Below are 20081 nucleotides of genomic sequence, written 5' to 3'. Positions count from 1 at the left end.
GCAATGGGAAGCAGGTGGGTTCAGCCCCACGGCAATGGGAAGCAGGTGGGTTCAGCCCCATGGCAATGGGAGCAGAGGGGTTCAGCCCCATGGCAATGGGAAGCAGGTGGGTTCAGCCCCATGGCAATGGGAGCAGAGGGCAACGGGTGCCACAGCGCTCCCAGCCGCAATTCCAGCACTTTGGACCCGGATAGGTTGGAGCCACGGATCCCAATGGAGAAAGCAAGCAGCAAATGGGGGTTTCCATCCCTGCTTCGGGTGTTGTTCCTGGCTCCTTCCCAGCAAAGCCGGATTCCCTGCTCCAGTAGGGATTAACTATGGGCTTTCTAGGATGCTCCATCGCTGGATGGGGAACTGAGCCCAAGGGGTAAAGTGACCAGTGGGAGGTGGGTTCATCCCATTGTTGTCACCACGGAAAGGGGGGTCCCCATGTCCCATCCCATGAGAGCAGCCACAGCAAAGGGCTGGGGGGGACGACACAAAGAGGTGCTGCAGCACCCATGGGTGGGGATGGGGGCTCAGGGACCTACCTGCTGGTGACGCGGTCCCATAGGAGCCCCGCACCCCACTCCCTCCTCCCCCTTTTCCTCCTCCTCTCACGGGATCAACCAGGAACCACTTGGCAAATCAGATCCTTTTCCCGTTAACCCTTTGCCCTGCTCCTATGGACACATTCCCATAGGATTCCCCACACCCGACCCGCTCCCCACTTCCTTCCTCCTTCCCCCCCTATTCCCTTCTGCATTGGGATTTAGGGTCCACCAAGAGCCCCTCATAGGGTCTGACCTGCTCCTTCCTGACTCCCAGGTGGGATCATGGATAATCCATCACAGCCGGAGCAACAGGTGACCCTAAAGCTCCGTTTCCCTTAGGGCAGAATTCCTTCCAACCCGGAACAACGCACGGGATACACGGAGCAGGTCAGGGTGCAGAGCTGTGATAAGGGCAGGGTGAGCCAGGGTGACTCAGGCACTGTGTGCTATGGGGCTGAACCCCTGTTCCCATTGCCACAGGGCTGAACCCCTCTGCTCCCATTGCTATGGGGCTGAACCCCTGTTCCCATTGCCATGGGGCTGAACCCCTGTTCCCATTGCCATGGGGCTGGAATCCCTCTGCTCCCATTGCCATAGGGCTGAACCCCTGTTCCCATTGCCACAGGGCTGAACCCCTCTGCTCCCATTGCTATGGGGCTGAACCCCTGTTCCCATTGCCATGGGGCTGAACCCCTCTGCTCCCATTGCCATGGGGCTGAACCCCTCTGCTCCCATTGCCATGGGGGTGAACCCCTGTTCCCATTGCCATGGGGCTGAACCCCTGTTCCCATTGCCATGGGGCTGAATCCCTCTGCTCCCATTGCCATGGGGCTGGAATCCCTCTGCTCCCACTGCAATGGGGCTGAACCCTTCTGCTCCCATTGCCACAGGGCTGAACCCCTCTGCTCCCATTGCCATGGGGCTGAACCCCTCTGCTCCCATTGCCATGGGGCTGAATCCCTCTGCTCCCATTGCCATGGGGCTGGAATCCCTCTGCTCCCACTGCAATGGGGCTGAACCCCTCTGCTCCCATTGCCATGGGGCTGAACCCTCTGCTCCCATTGCCATGGGGCTGAACCCCTCTGCTCCCACTGCAATGGGGCTGAATCCCTCTGCTCCCATTGCCATGGGGCTGGAATCCCTCTGCTCCCATTGCCATGGGGCTGGAATCCCTCTGCTCCCACTGCAATGGGGCTGAACCCCTCTGCTCCCATTGCCATGGGGCTGAACCCCTGTTCCCATTGCCATGGGGCTGGACCCCTCTGCTCCCATTACCATGGGGCTGAACCCTTCTGTTCCCACTGCAATGGGGCTGACCCCACCCCATCCCTTGGCTCCATCTCTCCATCATTATCCCTTAGGCTGCAGGTTTATCCCATAGGGAATGCATTTGTTTGGCATCCATGGGTGGCACCAGGGACCTTTGAGCAGCTTTGGGATGCCAGAGGTGACACCTAATGGAGCACCCAGGGAAGGAAACAGGAATCAGGAATCATGGATTGAAGGGACCTTAAAGCTCATCCAGTTCCAAGGGCAGGGACACCTTCCACTAGGGCAGGATGCTCCAAGCCCCATCCAGCCTGGCCTTGAGCACTGCCAGGGATGGGGCAGCTTCCCCATTCACCCTATCCCAGTGTCCCACAACCCTCATAGGGAAGAACTCCCTTAAATCCAACCTAAATCCCCCAAAGTTCCCTGAAACCAGAAGGACCCATCAACCTACAGTGGGAGAAGAGGGATTCCAGCCCCATAGCAATGGGAGCAGAGGGATTCCAGCCCCATGGCAATGGGAGCAGAGGGGTTCCAGCCCCATAGCAATGGGAGCAGAGGGATTCCAGCCCCATGGCAATGGGAGCAGAGGAATTCCAGCCCCATGGCAATGGGAACAGAGGGATTCCAGCCCCATAGCAATGGGAGCAGAGGGGTTCCAGCCCTGTGGCAATGGGAGCAGAGGGATTCCAGCCCCATGGCAATGGGAGCAGAGGGGTTCCAGCCCCATGGCAATGGGAGCAGAGGGATTCAGCCCCATGGCAATGGGATCAGAGGGATTCCAGCCCCATAGCAATGGGAGCAGAGGGATTCCAGCCCCATAGCAATGGGAGCAGAGGGATTCCAGCCCCATGGCAATGGGAGCAGAGGGATTCCAGCCCCATGGCAATGGGAGCAGAGGGATTCCAGCCCCATGGCAATGGGAGCAGAGGGATTCCAGCCCCATGGCAATGGGAGCAGAGGGGTTCCAGCCCCATGGCAATGGGAGCAGAGGGGTTCCAGCCCCATGGCAATGGGAGCAGAGGGGTTCCAGCCCCATGGCAATGGGAGCAGAGGGGTTCCAGCCCCATGGCAATGGGAGCAGAGGTTTTAGCTGGAATGCTGTTGGGATCAAGGAATGAGCCTTTTCCAGCTTGAATTCAGGTCTGCAGCTCCTGGTGCCCAAGCCCCTCTTCACCAGGGGTATCCTTAGGGATGGATCCTGCCTAGATCCCAATACCCCAACACACATGTTGAAGATACAACAGCGACAACCCCATTGGTGTCCTGCCCCCAAACCCCACTGCTGGTATCACCCCCAGTTACCTTCACCATGGGGGTATTCCTGAAGGAATTCCCAAAGGGAAGTGTGGAATGGGACCAGGATCTTCAGGATGAGCTTCTTTGAGCCCCCACCAGTGACCGTGTCCTGCATCCAAGGCTGGCAAAGCAGGAATCCTGCCTTGGAAAACATCCTTGTGGGGACAAAGGGACAGTGTTCCCTTCGGCACCGCCCGGGATTGCTATCCACCAACACCAAATTCCCAGCGCCCGGAATTCCCACGCTTATCCTCAGGGCAAAACCTATGGAAACACGTTAGGATTCCACCTGGTATCCCAGTTCCCACTTATCCCAGTGTTGCTTCCCAAGGGGGAGGTGGGAAGAGGGGGGGAGCTGGGATTGGAGCATGGGAAGCACCAGCAGCATCCCTATAATGGGTCCCTATAACACCAATAGGCCAACAGCAGAGACCGGAGGGAGGGATATGGGTGATTTCCATGTGTTTTGATGAAGGAATAACCTCTCATTCCCACTGAGGAGCTCTTGGGAATGCTGATCCCAGCACAGCATCACTTGGGATTGAGCTTTCCATAGCTCCAATCCCACCGCACCATGGAGGACACTGGGATGGAAACGGATCTTAGCATCATTTTGGGATGATGGCCATGGGTTGACTACAATCCAAGTGACCCCACAACCGGGCATGGGGCTGGGTTGGCACCATCCTTGTGGTGCCATCCAATGGAATGGGGTTGGGAGTGGGTTTGTGTGACAAGGAACTGGGGTCGGGGGGGGCACTGGTTGGGTTGTTACCCCCCTGCATCCCAGGTAACACAGACTCCCCACAATGAGACCTATTTGGGGTTCATTATGGAACCAAGAGCATCCCCAGTGCACTCCTTGCCCCTGGTTACCCCAAACCAGCACACATGGGGTTGGGGGGGCAGGTTTACAACAGCTTCCTCAGGCCATAGAAACCAATGGGGATATGTGGGGCACAGAGGGCCGGAACCTAAAGGGATAAAGGAAGACAAGAACCAACTTCATCCTCTTAACGGGGGGGGAATCCCAACCACCCCGCCTATTGGCTGGCGCCCATATGGGCCCGCCCACTGCCGGGACGAGCTGTCACGCTATTGGCTCAAGGGGATGTCGATCAAAGGGGGGGGGGGGGGGGGGGGGGGAGGGAGCTGTCCCTCGGGTGGCCACTGGTGGGCGTACAATAGACATGAATGGGGCAGGGGCTTGGTGCGCATGCGCAAAGGCGGAGTAGCTACTTATAGGGTGCTAGAGGCTTCGGTAGCAGCGAGCAGAGTGGCGCAGCGGAAGCGTGCTGGGCCCATAACCCAGAGGTCGATGGATCGAAACCATCCTCTGCTATCTCCTTTTGCTCCTTCCTTTTCCCCTTCATTAACACTTTAATTAATGACATTCATTTTGCCTCCGCTTCTGTCGCTCCCTCAGTGCTCCCCCGCTCCGCTCAACCCGCCCCATTGCCCCCTTATGGGGCACGCTGCGTTAGGATCGTCCCTGGACGGCCGCGGTGCCCCCGTCCCCGTCCCGTGTCCCCAAACCCCCGTCACGTCCAGGGGGACCGGAGCAGCATCGCCCCACACTCCCCTCCCCGTGGGGCACCCCTAAGGATGGGGATCGGGGGGGTCCGAGCCCCATTGAACCCCGACGGGGCGGCGCTGGAGCGGCTCCATGGGGCGAGTTTGTGAGCTCTCCGCCCCCCTTTTCCGCAGGTGCCCATTCCAGTGGCGTTCCCCATTCCCCCCCCCCCGCATCCCTAAACTCCCCCTTTCCCCCATTCCCACCCCACAGGTGGTATTCCCGCACCCACCACGGGGCGGCTCCATCCCGCAGCCCTCGCCGGGGCGGACAGGAAGGAGTTAATCTCGGTGTGGATGATAACGGCCCCGTTGTGTCACACCGGGGGGGGGGGGGGGGGGGGAAGGAAGGGCTCAGCCCCATTGTGCCGCGGGGGGGGGACAACAACGACTCCCGAAGTCCTTCTCCGTGGGGCGATGCTCGCGGTCGTGGCCGCGCTCTGCGGTGCGGTCCCGGTGCCGGCGGCGGCCGCAACGGCGCTGACCTTGGCCGTGGTGTTACCGGAGCGGAACCTCAGCTACCCCTGGGCTTGGCCACGCGTGGGCCCTGCCGTCCGCTTGGCCGTGGCCGCCGTTAACGCCCGTCCCGACCTCCTGCCCGGCTTCCAGCTGCGCTGGGTGTTCGGGAGCAGCGAGGACGGCCACGGAGTCTGCTCCGAGATGGCCGCTCCGTTGGCCGCCGTCGATCTGCAGCTCGCCCATCATCCCGCAGCCTTCCTCGGGCCCGGCTGTGTGTACACGGCGGCTCCGGTCGCCCGTTTCACTAGCCACTGGCGACTGCCGCTGGTGACGGCCGGGGCCGAGGCTCACGGCTTCGACGACAAACGGGAGCAGTTCGGGCTCACCACCAGAGCCGGTCCCAGTCACCGCAAACTGGGTGAACTGGGGGTGCAGCTCCACCGCCGCTTCAACTGGACCCGCAGGGCGCTGCTGGTGTATTGGGATGAGAAGATGGATGATCGACCCTATTTCTTCGCCGCCGAGGGGCTCTATGTGCAGCTGCCCACCCTGCGCAACCTGAGCGTGCTGGACGTGGTGTTCCGAGGGGGGGGGAACTTCTCCTTCATCATCCAGGAGATCAAGCACAAGGGACGCGGTGGGTGCTCGGAGCTGGATGGGGATGGGGGGTAAGGGGGTGTGGGGTGGGCGCACGGGGTGGGGGTGTGGGCGGCTGAAGGGGCTGCCCTCACCCCGGGTTGTGACCCGCTGGGAGATGATGAGTGCGGGCACCGGCTCCTGTGCCATCCCCATTCCCATCCCCATTCCTATCCCTATTCCCGTTCCTAACCCTATTCCCATTCCCGTTCCCATTCCTGTCCCTATCCCCATTCCCATTCCCATCCCCATTTCCATTCCCATCCCTATCCTCACCCCATTCCCATCCCCATTTCCATTCCCATCCCTATTCCCACCCCATTCCTATCCCTGTTCCCATTCCATTCCCATTTGCATCCCTATTTCCATCCCATTACGTTCCCATCCCCATTCCCATCCCTATTCTCACCCAATTCCCATCCCTATTCCCATCCCCATTCCCGTCCCTATTCCCATTCCATTCCCATCCCTATTCCCATTCCCGTCCATATTCCCATTCCCATCCCCATTCCCATCCCCATCCCCATTCCCATTCCCATTCCCATCCGTCCCAGCCGGAGCCAACGGGTGGTGCCGGCGGCGCTGGCGCTGGGTGGGTGCCATCCGGCCGGCCCCAGCTTCCCCTGCTTGCTCCCAATGGGGGCTGCGCTGGGGGGGGGGGGGGGGTTACGGCCGGAACCCCCCCCCCCCCCCCAAAGCAGTTCGCTGCGGTCCCATTGGTGCCAATGGATCCGTGGGGGGGGGGGGGGGGGGGCAGGAGGGGGTCGCTCCATGGTCAGGGTCAGGCTCTGCCAGGATCGGGCCCCGGGAGGAGGAAGCGGAGTCAGGAAAACAGGAAACCTGCAATGGGCATGGGGGGGGCACCGGCAGGGGGGGGGGGTTGGGGCCCCTCCCGGCACAGGCACAGCCCAAGGGCAGCCACTGGGATGGGGGCGTGGGGGGGGGACAGGGATGGATGTGGGATGGGGCTGGGACACGGGAACAGGGACATGGAGCTGGGACATGGGATGGAGCTGGGGCATGGGATGGAGCTGGGACATGGGAACAGGGACATGGAGCTGGTACATGGGAACAGGGACATGGAGCTGGGACATGGGATGGAGCTGGGGCATGGGAACAGGGACATGGAGCTGGGACATGGGAACAGGGACATGGAGCTGGGACATGGGATGGAGCTGGGGCATGGGATGGAGCTGGGACATGGGAACAGGGACATGGAATGGAGCTGGAGCTGCTGAGGGACATGGGATAGAGCTGGGACATGGGGATATGGAATGGAGCTGGGACATGGGATAGAGCTGGGACATGGGATAGAGCTGGGACATGGGAACATGGGATAGAGCTGGGACATGGGATAGAGCTGGAAGTGCTGAGGGACATGGGATGGAGCTGGGACATGGGAACATGGGATAGAGCTGGAACATGGGAACATGGGATAGAGCTGGGGCATGGGATAGAGCTGGAAGTGCTGAGGGACATGGGATGGAGCTGGGACATGGGAACAGGGAATGGAGCTGCGACATGGGATGGAGCTGGGACATGGGATAGAGCTGGAGCTGCTGAGGGACATGGAATGGAGCTGGGACATGGAGACATGGAATGGAGCTGGGGACATGGGATAGAGCTGGGACATGGGAACAGGGAATGGAGCTGCGACATGGGATGGAGCTGGAGCTGCTGCAGGACATAGGATGGAGCAGGGGGATGGACACAGGGATGTCCTCAGTTGCCACAGGCAGGGATGGGGATGTCCCCATTGCCACAGGCAGGGATGGGGATGTCCCCATTGCATAGGCAGGGATGGGGATGTCCCCATTGCCATAGGCAGGGCTGTGGGGTCTCAGGCTGTCTGGGGCAGGGCTGTGGGGTCTCAGGGTGCCCGGGCAGGGCTGTGGGGTCTCAGGGTGCCTGGGGCAGGGCTGTGGGGTCTCAGGGCTGTGGGGTCTCAGGGCTGTGGGGTCTCAGGGTGTCCGGGCAGGGCTGTGGGGTCTCAGGCTGTCTAGGGCAGGGCTGTGGGGTCTCAGGGTGCTCGGGCAGAGCTGTGGGGACTCAGGGCTGTGGGGTCTCAGGGCTGCCTGGGGCAGGGCTGTGGGGTCTCAGGGCTGTTGGGTCTCAGGGCTGTGGGGTCTCAGGGTGCCCAGGGCAGGGCTGTGGGGTCTCAGGGCTGTGGGGTCTCAGGGCTATGGGGTCTCAGGGCTGTGGGGTCTCAGGCTGTCTAGGGCAGGGCTGTGGGGTCTCAGGGTGCTCGGGCAGGGCTGTGGGGTCTCAGGGCTGTGGGGTCTCAGGCTGTCTAGGGCAGGGCTGTGGGGTCTCAGAGCTGTGGGGTCTCAGGGCTGTGGGGTCTCAGGCTGTCTGGGGCAGGGCTGTGGGGTTTCAGGGCTGTGGGGTCTCAGGGCTATGGAGTCTCAGGGCTGTGGGGTCTCAGGGCTGTGGGGTCTCAGGGCTGTGGGGTCTCAGGGCTGCCTGGGGCAGGGCTGTGGGGTCTCAGGGCTGTGGGGTCTCAGGGCTATGGGGTCTCAGGGCTATGGAGTCTCAGGGCTGTGGGGTCTCAGGGCTGTGGGGTCTCAGGGCTATGGGGTCTCAGGGCTGTGGGGTCTCAGGGCTGTGGGGTCTCAGGGCTGTGGGGTCTCAGGGTGCCTGCTCCCCCCAGTGGTGTACGTGTGCTGTGCCCCGGACACGCTGCGGGAGCTGCTGCTGCAGGCAGAGCACGAGGGGCTCACACGTGGGGACTTCGTCTTCTTCTACATCGACACGTTTGGGGTCAGCCTGCAGGGGACCCAGTTCCCTGAGCCCCAGCGGCCATGGAGGAGAGGGGACAGGCACGATGCGGCCGCACGCAGGGCCTTCCAGGTGTGATACTGGTGCCTGTCATGGGTGATACTGGTACCGGTCATGGGTGATACTGGTACCGGTCATGGGTGATACTGGTACCTGTCATGGGTGATACTGGTGCCTGTCATGGGTGATACTGGTACCTGTCAGGGGTGATACTGGTGCCTGTCATGGGTGATACTGGTACCTGTCATGGGTGATACTGGTACCTGTCATGGGTGATACTGGTGCCTGTCATGGGTGATACTGGTACCTGTCAGGGGTGATACTGGTGCCTGTCATGGGTGATACTGGTACCTGTCAGGGGTGATACTGGTACCGGTCATGGGTGATACTGGTACCTGTCATGGGTGATACTGGTACCTGTCATGGGTGATACTGGTGCCTGTCATGGGTGATACTGGTACCTGTCAGGGGTGATACTGGTGCCTGTCATGGGTGATACTGGTACCTGTCAGGGGTGATACTGGTACCGGTCATGGGTGATACTGGTACCTGTCATGGGTGTGATACTGGTACCTGTCATGGGTGATACTGGTACCTGTCATGTGCGTGATACTGGTACCTGTCATGGGTGATACTGGTACCCATCCTGTGTGACACCGGTACCCATCCTGTGTGACACCGGTACCTGTCATGGGTGTGATACTGGTACCTGTCATGTGTGATACCGGTACCCATCCTGTGTGATACTGGTACCCATCATGTGTGACACCGGTACCTATCATGTGTGACACCAGTACCCGTCATGTGTGATACTGGTACCCATCCTGTGTGATACTGGTACCCATCATGTGTGACACTGGTACCCATCATGTGTGACACTGGTACCCATCATGTGTGACACTGGTACCCATCCTGTGTGATACTGGTACCCATCATGTGTGACACCGGTACCTATCATGTGTGACACCAGTACCCGTCATGTGTGACACTGGTACCCATCATGTGTGACACTGGTACCCATCCTGTGTGATACTGGTACCCATCCTGTGTGAGCATCCCAATGCAATGTGTGCTGCTCACTCGGAAGGGGATGCCATTGATTGCCCCATGTCCCATCTCCATCCCCTCTCCCCTTCCAAGGCTGTCACCATCATCACCTACAAGGAGCCCACAAACCCTGAGTACCAGCCCTTCCTGGCGCGGCTGAAGGAGGAGGCCATGGACCACTTCAACTTCTCCATGAAGGATGGCTTGGTGGGATACAGGGATGGGAATGGGGGGGAAGGGAACTGGGATAAGGGACAAATCATACAGGGTGGAGATGGAGCTGCAGAGGGATGTGGGATGGAGCTGGGGGGGTATGGGATGAAGATGGGACATGGGATGGAGATGGAGCTGCTGGAGCTGCAGAGGGCCATGGGATGGAGATGGGGACATGGGGACATGGGGACTCGGGATGGAGCTGAAGCTGTTCCCCATCCCAAGCTGTCCCCATGCCCCCAGATGAACTTCATTGCTGCTGCCTTCCACGATGGGGTCCTGCTCTATGCACAGGCCCTCAATGAGACGCTGGAGCGTGGAGGCTCCATCAGCAACGCCTCAGCCGTCACCCGCCAGATGTGGAACCGCACCTTCTATGGTGGGTGCCATCTCTTCCCTTCCCATCCCATCCCATTCCATCCCATCCCATCCCATCCCTTCCCATCCCATTCCATTCCATCCCATCCCATCCCCATCCCATCTCATCCCATCCCATCTCATCCCATCCCCATCCCATCTCATCCCATCCCATCCCTTCCCATCCCATCCCATCTCATCCCCATCCCTTCCCTTCCCATCCCATCCCATCCCCATCCCATCCCCATCCTATCCCCATTCCATCCCATCCCATCCCCATCCCATCCCATTCCATCCCATACCATCCCATACCATCTCATCCCATCCTGTTCCATCCCATCCCATCCCCATCCCATCCCATCCCATCCCATCCCATCCCATCCCATCCCCCTCCATCCCTGCCTCCCCCATGTCCCCTCAGGCGTCACCGGCTTCCTGAAGATCGACGAGAACGGTGACCGGGAGAGCGATTATTCCCTATGGGACATGGACCCTGAGCTCGGGGACTTCCAGGTGAGCCCAGTGCCGGGATCACCATTCCCATGGGATAACCGGGACCTCTGCCCACCGCTTCCCCCTCCTCCCATCAGATCGTGGCCAACTACAACGGCACCACCAAGGAGCTGCAGATGGTGCCAGGCAGAGCCATCCATTGGCCAGGGAACGTGGTCCCGTCCGATGTCCCCCCCTGTGGCTTTGACAACAGTGACCCCCAGTGCCATAAAGGTGAGATGTGTCCATGGGGGGGACACATGGGACCCCCCATCCTGGGCACCCATCGGGCTCCTGTCACCCTGCAGGCAGCTTGTCCACCCTGGAGGTCCTGTCCCTTGTGGTCAGCATCATCCTCTTGGCCATCACCATCACCTCCTTCTTCATCTATAGGTGGGTGTTATAGGGGATGGACCGGGGGGGGGGGGGGTCTCGGCCATCACCATCACCTCCTTCTTCATCTATAGGTGGGTGTTATAGGGGATGGACCGGGGGGGGGGGGGGCTCGGCCATCACCATCACCTCCTTCTTCATCTATAGGTGGGTGTTGCTATAGGGGATGGAATGGGATGGGGGGGGGGTCTCGGCCATCACCATCACCTCCTTCTTCATCTATAGGTGGGTGTTATAGGGGATGGAATGGGATGGGGGGGGGGGGGGGCTCGGCCATCACCATCACCTCCTTCTTCATCTATAGGTGGGTGTTGCTATAGGGGATGGATGGGGATGGGGGGGGGGGGGGGGGCTCGGCCATCACCATCACCTCCTTCTTCATCTATAGGTGGGTGTTATAGGGGATGGACGGGGATGGGGGGGAGCTCATGGGGATGCTTCCATGGGGCAGGAAGCTGGCGCTGGAGAAGGAGCTGGCGGCTGAGCTGTGGAGGATCCGATGGGAGGATGTGCAGATGAGCAGCTTGGAGAAGCATCTCCGGAGCGCAGGCAGCAAACTGACCTTGTCCCTGGTGAGGGATGGAGGGGATGGGAACAGGGATGGAGGGGATGGGAACAGGGATGGAGGTGATGGGATCGGGGATGGAGGTGATGGGATCAGGGATGGAGGTGATGGGATCAGGGTTTGGAGGTGATGGGATCAGGGTTTGGAGGTGATGGGATCGGGGTTTGGAGGTGATGGGATTGGGGTTTGGAGGTGATGGGATTGGGGATGGAGGTGATGGGATCAGGGATGGAGGTGATGGGATTGGGGTTTGGAGGTGATGGGATCGGGGTTTGGAGGTGATGGGATTGGGGTTTGGAGGTGATGGGATTGGGGATGGAGGTGATGGGATCAGGGTTTGGAGGTGATGGGATTGGGGTTTGGAGGTGATGGGATTGGGGATGGAGGTGATGGGATCAGGGATGGAGGTGATGGGATTGGGGTTTGGAGGTGATGGGATCAGGGTTTGGAGGTGATGGGATCGGGGTTGGAGGTTATGGGGAGCAGGGACAGGGCTCATCCCATGTCCCCCCCCATCCAGAGGGGCTCCAACTACGGCTCCCTGATGACCACGGAGGGGCAGTTCCAGGTCTATGCCAAGACAGCCTATTACAAGGTACCACCAATGGGGTCAGGCTGCTCCATCCCATCCTGAGCAGGGATATGGGATCCCTGCTGCCCTCCCCCCCCTTTGTGTCCCTTAGGGTAACCTGGTGGCCGTGAAGCACCTGAACCGCAAGCGCATTGAGCTGACGCGCAAGGTCCTGTTCGAGCTCAAGCACGTAGGTGAAGCCAATGGCATGGGGGGCATGGGGGGGTCCGGGGGGGGGGCATGGGGGGTCCCAGCCCCTGCTGGGGTCCTGGGGGGGGCATGGGGCCGGTCCCAGCCCCTGCTGGGGGTCCTGGGGGGGGCATGGGGGGTCCCAGCCCCTGCTGGGGTCCTGGGGGGGGCATGGGGGGTCCCAGCCCCTGCTGGGGGTCCTGGGGGGGGCATGGGGGGTCCCAGCCCCTGCTGGGGTCCTGGGGGGGGCATGGGGCCGGTCCCAGCCCCTGCTGGGGGTCCTGGGGGGGGGCATGGGGCCGGTCCCAGCCCCTGCTCCCATCCCATAGATGAGGGATGTCCAGAACGAGCATCTCACCCGGTTCATTGGTGCCTGCACTGACCCCCCCAACATCTGCATCCTGACCGAGTACTGCCCCCGGGGCAGCCTGCAGGTACCCCAGGACCACCTGCACCCAGCGGGGATGGGGATGCTCCATCCAGCACCCATTGGGGTTTGGGATGCTCCATTCAGCATCCATTGAGGCTGGGGCTGCTGTATCCAGCACCCATTGAGGTTGCTGGAGCTGCTCTCTGGGTGCCTGTGGTGGGTGGATGGATCCTGGTCCCATCCTGCCTCAATCCATGGCAATGCTGTGGTCCTCAGGACATCCTGGAGAACGAGAGCATCACATTGGACTGGATGTTCCGCTATTCCCTCACCCATGACATTGTCAAGGTGAGGGAGGAGGGGGGATCCCCACATCCCCACATCCCCATTCCCACCGTCGGGAACAACCTGAGCCATTCCCCCCCCCCAAAGGGGATGCAATTCCTGCACAGCGGAGTCATCGTCTCCCATGGCAACCTCAAGTCCTCCAACTGTGTGGTGGACAGTCGCTTCGTGCTCAAGATCACTGACTATGGGCTGGAGAGCTTCCGCCTGCCCCCGGATGGGGAGGACACCCATGCACTGTTCGCCAGTGAGCACCCATCTCATCCCCATCCCCATCCCCATCCCCATCCCATCCCCATCCCCATCCCCATCCCATCCCCATCCCATCCCCATCCCCATCCCCATCCCCATCCCATCCCCATCCCATCCCCATCCCATCCCCATCCCCATTCCCATCCCATCCCCATCCCCATCCCCATCCCCATCCCATCCCCATCCCCATCCCCATCCCCATCCCATCCCCATCCCCATCCCCATCCCCATCCCCATCCCCATCCCATCCCATCCCCATCCCCATCCCCATCCCATCCCATCCCAATCCCCATCCCATCCCCATCCCATCCCATCCCCATCCCATCCCCATCCCATTCCCATCCCCATCCCCATCCCATTCCCATCCCCATCCCCATCCCATCCCCATCCCCATCCCATCCCCATCCCATCCCCATCCCCATCCCCATCCCATCCCCATCCCATCCCCATCCCATCCCCATCCCCATCCCCATCCCCATCCCATCCCATCCCCATCCCCATCCCCATCCCCATCCCATCCCATCCCCATCCCATCCCCATCCCCATCCCCATTCCCATCCCCATCCCATCCCATCCCATCCCCATCCCATCCCCATCCCCATCCCCATCCCAGTCCGCGCTCGCCCTCATTCCCCTCTCGGTGCCGGCACAGAGAAGCTGTGGACAGCACCAGAGCTCCTGAGGATGGAGTCACCCCCGACCCGTGGTACCCAGAAGGGAGATGTCTACAGCTTCGGGATCATCCTGCAGGAGATCGCCCTGCGCAATGGGGTCTTCTATGTGGAGGGGATGGAGCTCAGCCCCAAAGGTTGGGGTGGGAGGAGGTGATGGGGGCTGGGGCCTCCTGATGGGGGCTGGGACCTCCTGATGGGGGCTGGGACCTCCTGATGGGGGCTGGGGCCTCCTGATGGGGGCTGGGACCTTCTGATGGGGGCTGGGACCTGTTGTGATGGGTGCTTGGAGCTGCTCTGATGGGGTTTTGGACCTGCCAATGGGTGCTGGACCAGTTGATGGGTTACTGGATGAGCTGATGGGTGCTTGGATCTACTGATGGGGGCTTGGATCGCCCATGGATGCTTGGATTCCCCCATGGATGCTTGGATTCCCCCATGGATGCTTGGATCCCCCCAATGGGTGCTTGGATCCCCCAATAGATGCTTGGATTCCCCCATGGATGCTTGGATCCCCCCAATGGGTGCTTGGATCCCCCAATAGATGCTTGGATTCCCCCAATGGGTGCTTGGATCCCTAATGGATGCTCAGATCCCCACGGATGCTCAGATCCCCAATGGATGCTCAGATCCCCATGGATGCTTGAATCCCCAATGGATGCTCAAATCCCAATGGATGCTCAGATCCCCAATGGATGCTTGGATACCCCAATGGATGCTCAGATCTCCACGGATGCTTGTATCCCCAATGGATGCTTGAATCCCCAATGGATGCTTGAATCCCCAATGGATACTTGAATCCCCAATGGATGCTCAAATCCCAATGGATGCTCAGATCCCCAATGGATGCTTGGATACCCCAATGGATGCTCAAATCCCAATGGATGCTCAGATCCCAATGGATGCTTGGATACCCCAATGGATGCTCAGATCCCCATGGATGCTTGAATCCCCAATGGATGCTTGGATACCCCAATGGATGCTCAGATCCCCACGGATGCTCAGATCCCCATGGATGCTTGTATCCCCATGCATCCCCCTCCCTCTGACCTCTGCCTCCCCCAGAGATCATCGAGCGTGTGAAGAGCGGGGAGCGCCCCTTGTTCCGCCCCTCGTCCCCCCTCGGGTACCCACAGGAGGAGCTGGGGGGTCTGATGCGGCTCTGCTGGTCCGAGGACCCCTCGGAGCGTCCGGACTTCACCCACATCAAGGTGCATCTGCGGCGCTTCAACAGGTACCGGCCCCCCCCGCTGGGCTCCATCCTTGCCGGGTGCTGAGCCCCCCCCGCTGGGCTCCATCCTTGCCGGGTGCTGAGCCCCCCCCCGCTGGGCTCCATCCTTGCCGGGTGCTGAGCCCCCCCCCCCGCTGGGCTCCATCCTTGCCGGGTGCTGAGCCCCCCCCGCTGGGCTCCATCCTTGCCGGGTGCTGAGCCCCCCCCCGCTGGGCTCCATCCTTGCCGGGTGCTGAGCCCCTGCCCGCAGGGGGAGCAGCAGCAACATCCTGGACAACCTGCTGTCCCGCATGGAGCAGTACGCGAACAACCTGGAGGAGCTGGTGGACGAGCGCACCCAGGCGTACCTGGAGGAGAAGCGCAAGGCGGAGGAGCTGCTCTATCAGATACTGCCGCGGTGAGGGGGGGGGTGGGGTGGGGGGGGTGGGGGGGGTGGAGATGGGAGATGGGGATGGGAGGTGGGAGATGGTGGGGTTGGATCTGCTGTGATGGGTGCTTGGAGCTGCTGTGATTGGTTGTTGGATGTACGGATGGATGCTTGGAGCTGCTGATGGGTGCATCTGAGCACCCCTGCATGGCTGGGGATGCCTTGGGGGGGGCTGTGGACCACAAGGACCCCCATAGGGCCCCCATCCCCATTGCCCCCATGGGTCCCCCATCCCCATTGCCCCCCATGTCTCCCCATCCCCATTTCCCCCCATGTCTCCCCCATCCCCATTGCCCCCATGTCTCCCCATCCCCATTTCCCCCCATGTCTCCCCCATCCCCATTGCCCCCATGTCTCCCCCATCCCCATTGCCCCCCATGTCTCCCCCATCCCCATTGCCCCCCATGTCTCCCCCATCCCCATTGCCCCCCATGTCTCCCCATCCCCCTTGCCCCCCATGTCTCCCCCATCCCCATTGCCCCCATGTCTCCCCATCCCCATTGCCCCCCATGTCTCCCCTATCCCCATTGCCCCCCATGTCTCCCCCATCCCCATTGCCCCCCATGTCTCCCCCATCCCCATTGCCCCCCATGTCTCCCCATCCCCATTGCCCCCATGTCCCCCCACAGCTCGGTGGCAGAGCAGCTGAAGCGCGGTGAGACGGTGCCAGCTGAGGCCTTCGACAGCGTCACCATTTACTTCAGTGACATCGTGGGGTTCACGGCACTGTCGGCTCAGAGCAGCCCCATGCAGGTGGTGACTCTGCTCAACGACCTCTACACCTGCTTCGATGCCATCATCGACAACTTCGACGTCTACAAGGTGGGGGGCACAATATGGGGTACCCCCCCCATCCCCATCCCATCCCATCCTCATCCCCATCCCCATCCCCATCCCATCCCCATCCCATCCCCATCCCATCCCATCCCCATCCCATCCCCATCCCATCCCCATCCCATCCCCATCCCATCCCATCCCCATCCCATCCCCATCCCATCCCCATCCCATCCCCATCCCATCCCATCCCCATCCCATCCCATCCCCATCCCATCCCCATCCCATCCCATCCCCATCCCCATCCCATCCCATCCCCATCCCATCCCCATCCCCATCCCCATCCCCATCCCATCCCCATCCCCATCCCATCCCATCCCCATCCCATCCCCGTCCCATCCCCATCCCATCCCATTCCCATCCCCATCCCCATACATTGAGGTTGCCGTACACAGGTGGAGACCATTGGCGATGCCTACATGGTGGTGTCGGGGCTGCCGGTGCGCAATGGGACGCGGCACGCGCCGGAGGTGGCGCGGATGGCGCTGGCCCTGCTCGATGCTGTCCGCTCCTTCCGCATCCGCCACCGGCCCCAGCAGCAGCTGCAGCTGCGCATCGGGGTGCACACGGGTCAGGGGGGGGCTATGGGGGTGTATGGGGATGGGGGAGCAATGGGGGGCAATGGGGATGGGGGGGCCTATGGGGGGCAATGGGGATGGGGGACTCATGGGGGGCAATGGGGATGGGGGAGCCATGGGAGGCAATGGGGATGAGGGACGCATGGGGTTCAATGGGGATGGGGGGTCCATGGGCGGTAAGGGGGATGGGGGACTCATGGGGAGCAATGGGGATGGGGGAGCCATGGGGGGGTCAGTGGGGATTGGGATGGGGAACCCATGTGGGTCGATGGGGATGTGAGACCCATATGGGATGGGCACATGGAAGCCATGAGGGGTCAGTGGGGATGGAGATGTGGTACCCATGGGGGTCAATGGGGATGGGGACAGGGCCATAGCACCCACAGAGGTCAAGGGGGCAGCTGTGGGGTGGGCGCTATGGGGGGTGCTGACTCCTGCCCCCCAGGACCCGTCTGTGCCGGGGTTGTGGGGCTCAAGATGCCCCGATACTGCCTGTTCGGGGACACGGTGAACACGGCCTCGCGCATGGAGTCCAATGGGGAAGGTGAGGGCACCCATGGGTGCTGATGGGGACCTGTAGGTGCTGATGGGCACCCAGGGGAGATGATGGGCACCCATGGGTGCTGATGGGGACCTGTAGGTGCTTTGGGCACCCATTGGAGCTGATGGGCACCCATGGGATCTGACGGGCACCCATGGGAGCTGATGGGCACCTATAGGTGCTGATGAGCATCCATGGGATCTGATGGGCACCTATAGGTGCTGATGGGCACCCATGGGAGCTGATGGGCACCCATGGGAGCTGATGGGCACCTGTAGGTGCTGATGGGCACCCATGGGAGCTGATGGGCACCTATAGGCGCTGATGGGCACCCATGGGAGCTGATGGGCACCTATGGGCACTGATGGGCACCCATGGGAGCTGATGGGCACCTATAGGCACTGATGGGCACCCATGGGAGCTGATGGGCACCCATGGGAGCTGATGGGCACCTATAGGTGCTGATGGGCACCCATGGGATCTGATGGGCACCTATAGGTGCTGATGGGAACCCATGGGTGCCGCTGCTCCCCCAGCCCTCAAGATCCACATCTCTGCTGTGACCAAGGCTGTGCTGGAGGAGTTCGGCTGCTTCGAGCTGGAGCTGCGGGGGGACGTGGAGATGAAGGTGGGGGCTGCCCCCCCCTCCTCATCCTCATCCTCATCCCCATCCCCATCCCCAACCCCATCCCCATCCGATCCCCATCCCCATCCCATCCCATCCCCACCCCCCTCCTCATCCTCATCCCCATCCCATCCCCATCCCATCCCCATCCCCATCCCCATCCCATCCCATCCCATCCCCATCCCATCCCATCCCCATCCCCATCCTCATCCCCATCCCCATCCCATCCCCATCCCCATCCCCATCCCCATCCCCATCCCCATCCCATCCCCATCCCCATCCCCATCCCCATCCCCATCCCCATCCCTATCCCATCCCCATCCCCATCCCATCCCCATCCCATCCCCATCCCATCCCCATCCCCATCCCATCCCCATCCCCATTCCCATCCCATCCCCATTCCCATCCCCATCCCCATCCCCATCCCCATCCCCATCCCCATCCCCATCCCATCCCCATCCCCATCCCATCCCCATCTCCATCCCCATCCCCATCCCCATCCCCATCCCCATCCCTATCCCATCCCCATCCCCATCCCATCCCCATCCCATCCCCATCCCATCCCCATCCCCATCCCATCCCCATCCCCATCCCCATCCCATCCCCATCCCCATCCCCATCCCATCCCCATCCCATCCCCATCCCCATCCCATCCCCATCCCCATTCCCATCCCATCCCCATTCCCATCCCATCCCCATCCCCATCCCCATCCCCATCCCCATCCCCATCCTCATCCCTGCGGGGCCATGGGCTCCCTGGCCCCCCCCTTGTCTGACGCCCCCTCCCCACAGGGCAAGGGGAAGCTCAGGACCTATTGGCTGCTGGGGGAGCGGGGGGGCAGCACCCGGGGCTGACCCCCCACAGCAGCACCCGGACCCCGGGGGGGGCTGCACCAGGGAGCACATCCGAGCCCCCCCCTCCGTCCTCAATGCAACCTAATGCACCCCAATACATCCCAATGCACCCCAATGAACCCCAATGGACCCCAATGCATCCCAGTGCACCCCAATGCGCCCCAATACACCCCAGCTGCTCCGGGGGGGACCCTCTCGGGCTCGGGCACCGGAGGAGGGGGGGTCCAGGGCTGGGGGGGGTGGGGGCGGAGCTTGGGGCTGAGGGGGGGGGTCACGAGAGCTCTGATTTAATAATAAAGGTGATGTGGACAAAGGGTGATGGGGTCAGTCCTGAGCCCCACAACGGGGGTGCCATCCTGCACCCCACATCCCTGCACCCCACATCCCTGCGCCCCACATCCTTGTGCCCCACATCCCTGCGCCCCACATCCCTGCACCCCACATCCCTGCGCCCCACATCCCTGCGCCCCACATCCCTGAGCCCCACATCCCTGCGCCCCACATCCCTGTGCCCCACATCCCTGCGCCCCACATCCTTGTGCCCCACATCCCTGCACCCCACATCCCTGCACCCCACATCCTTGTGCCCCACATCCCTGCACCCCACATCCCTGCACCCCACATCCTTGTGCCCCACATCCCTGTGCCCCACATCCCTGCGCCCCACATCCTTGTGCCCCACATCCCTGCACCCCACATCCCTGCACCCCACATCCTTGTGCCCCACATCCCTGTGCCCCACATCCCTGCGCCCCACATCGGGTCCCATTCGCCTCCCGCACAAGGGGCGGAGCCTCCCATCTCCCCAAAGCCCCGCCCCTCACACACCATTGGCCTCCCACTCACCCTTATCCCCGCCTCCTCAACTCCCATTGGCTGCACCCCATCTAATCCCGCCCCTCTAAAGCCAGCCAATCACCCGTCACTCCCTGCCCTATCCCTTCTCTGATTGGCCAGCGGGCCGGGAGGGGGCGGGCTC

At 61.8% G+C, this 20081-nt stretch overlaps 1 protein-coding gene and 1 non-coding gene across 2 annotated transcripts; both read left to right on the top strand.

Annotated features, from left to right (window-relative positions):
* Positions 1 to 4371: 4371 nt before the first annotated feature.
* On the top strand, positions 4372 to 4443 carry TRNAM-CAU (transfer RNA methionine (anticodon CAU)). The gene has a single exon. It is a non-coding gene; the product is annotated as a tRNA-Met (tRNA).
* A 618-nt stretch (positions 4444 to 5061) lies between these two features.
* NPR1 (natriuretic peptide receptor 1) lies at positions 5062 to 19239 on the top strand. Its single transcript, XM_034071091.1, has 21 exons — positions 5062 to 5769; positions 8419 to 8618; positions 9687 to 9800; positions 10050 to 10185; positions 10585 to 10676; positions 10754 to 10889; positions 10964 to 11048; positions 11500 to 11620; positions 12134 to 12208; positions 12297 to 12374; positions 12703 to 12807; positions 13020 to 13091; positions 13176 to 13335; positions 13993 to 14148; positions 15077 to 15245; positions 15493 to 15639; positions 16299 to 16491; positions 16899 to 17073; positions 17527 to 17625; positions 18159 to 18250; positions 19040 to 19239. Exons 1-21 carry the CDS (start codon positions 5091 to 5093, stop codon positions 19100 to 19102), a joined length of 3147 nt encoding a protein of 1048 aa, XP_033926982.1. The 5' UTR covers positions 5062 to 5090; the 3' UTR covers positions 19103 to 19239.
* The last annotated feature ends 842 nt before the right edge of the window (positions 19240 to 20081 follow it).

This window comes from Melopsittacus undulatus, chromosome 20 (assembly GCF_012275295.1).
Source record: "Melopsittacus undulatus isolate bMelUnd1 chromosome 20, bMelUnd1.mat.Z, whole genome shotgun sequence".
Lineage (NCBI taxonomy): Eukaryota > Metazoa > Chordata > Aves > Psittaciformes > Psittaculidae > Melopsittacus > Melopsittacus undulatus.
The sequence above is the reverse complement of the archived record's forward strand: the minus strand, read 5'-3'. Positions and strand labels throughout refer to the sequence as shown.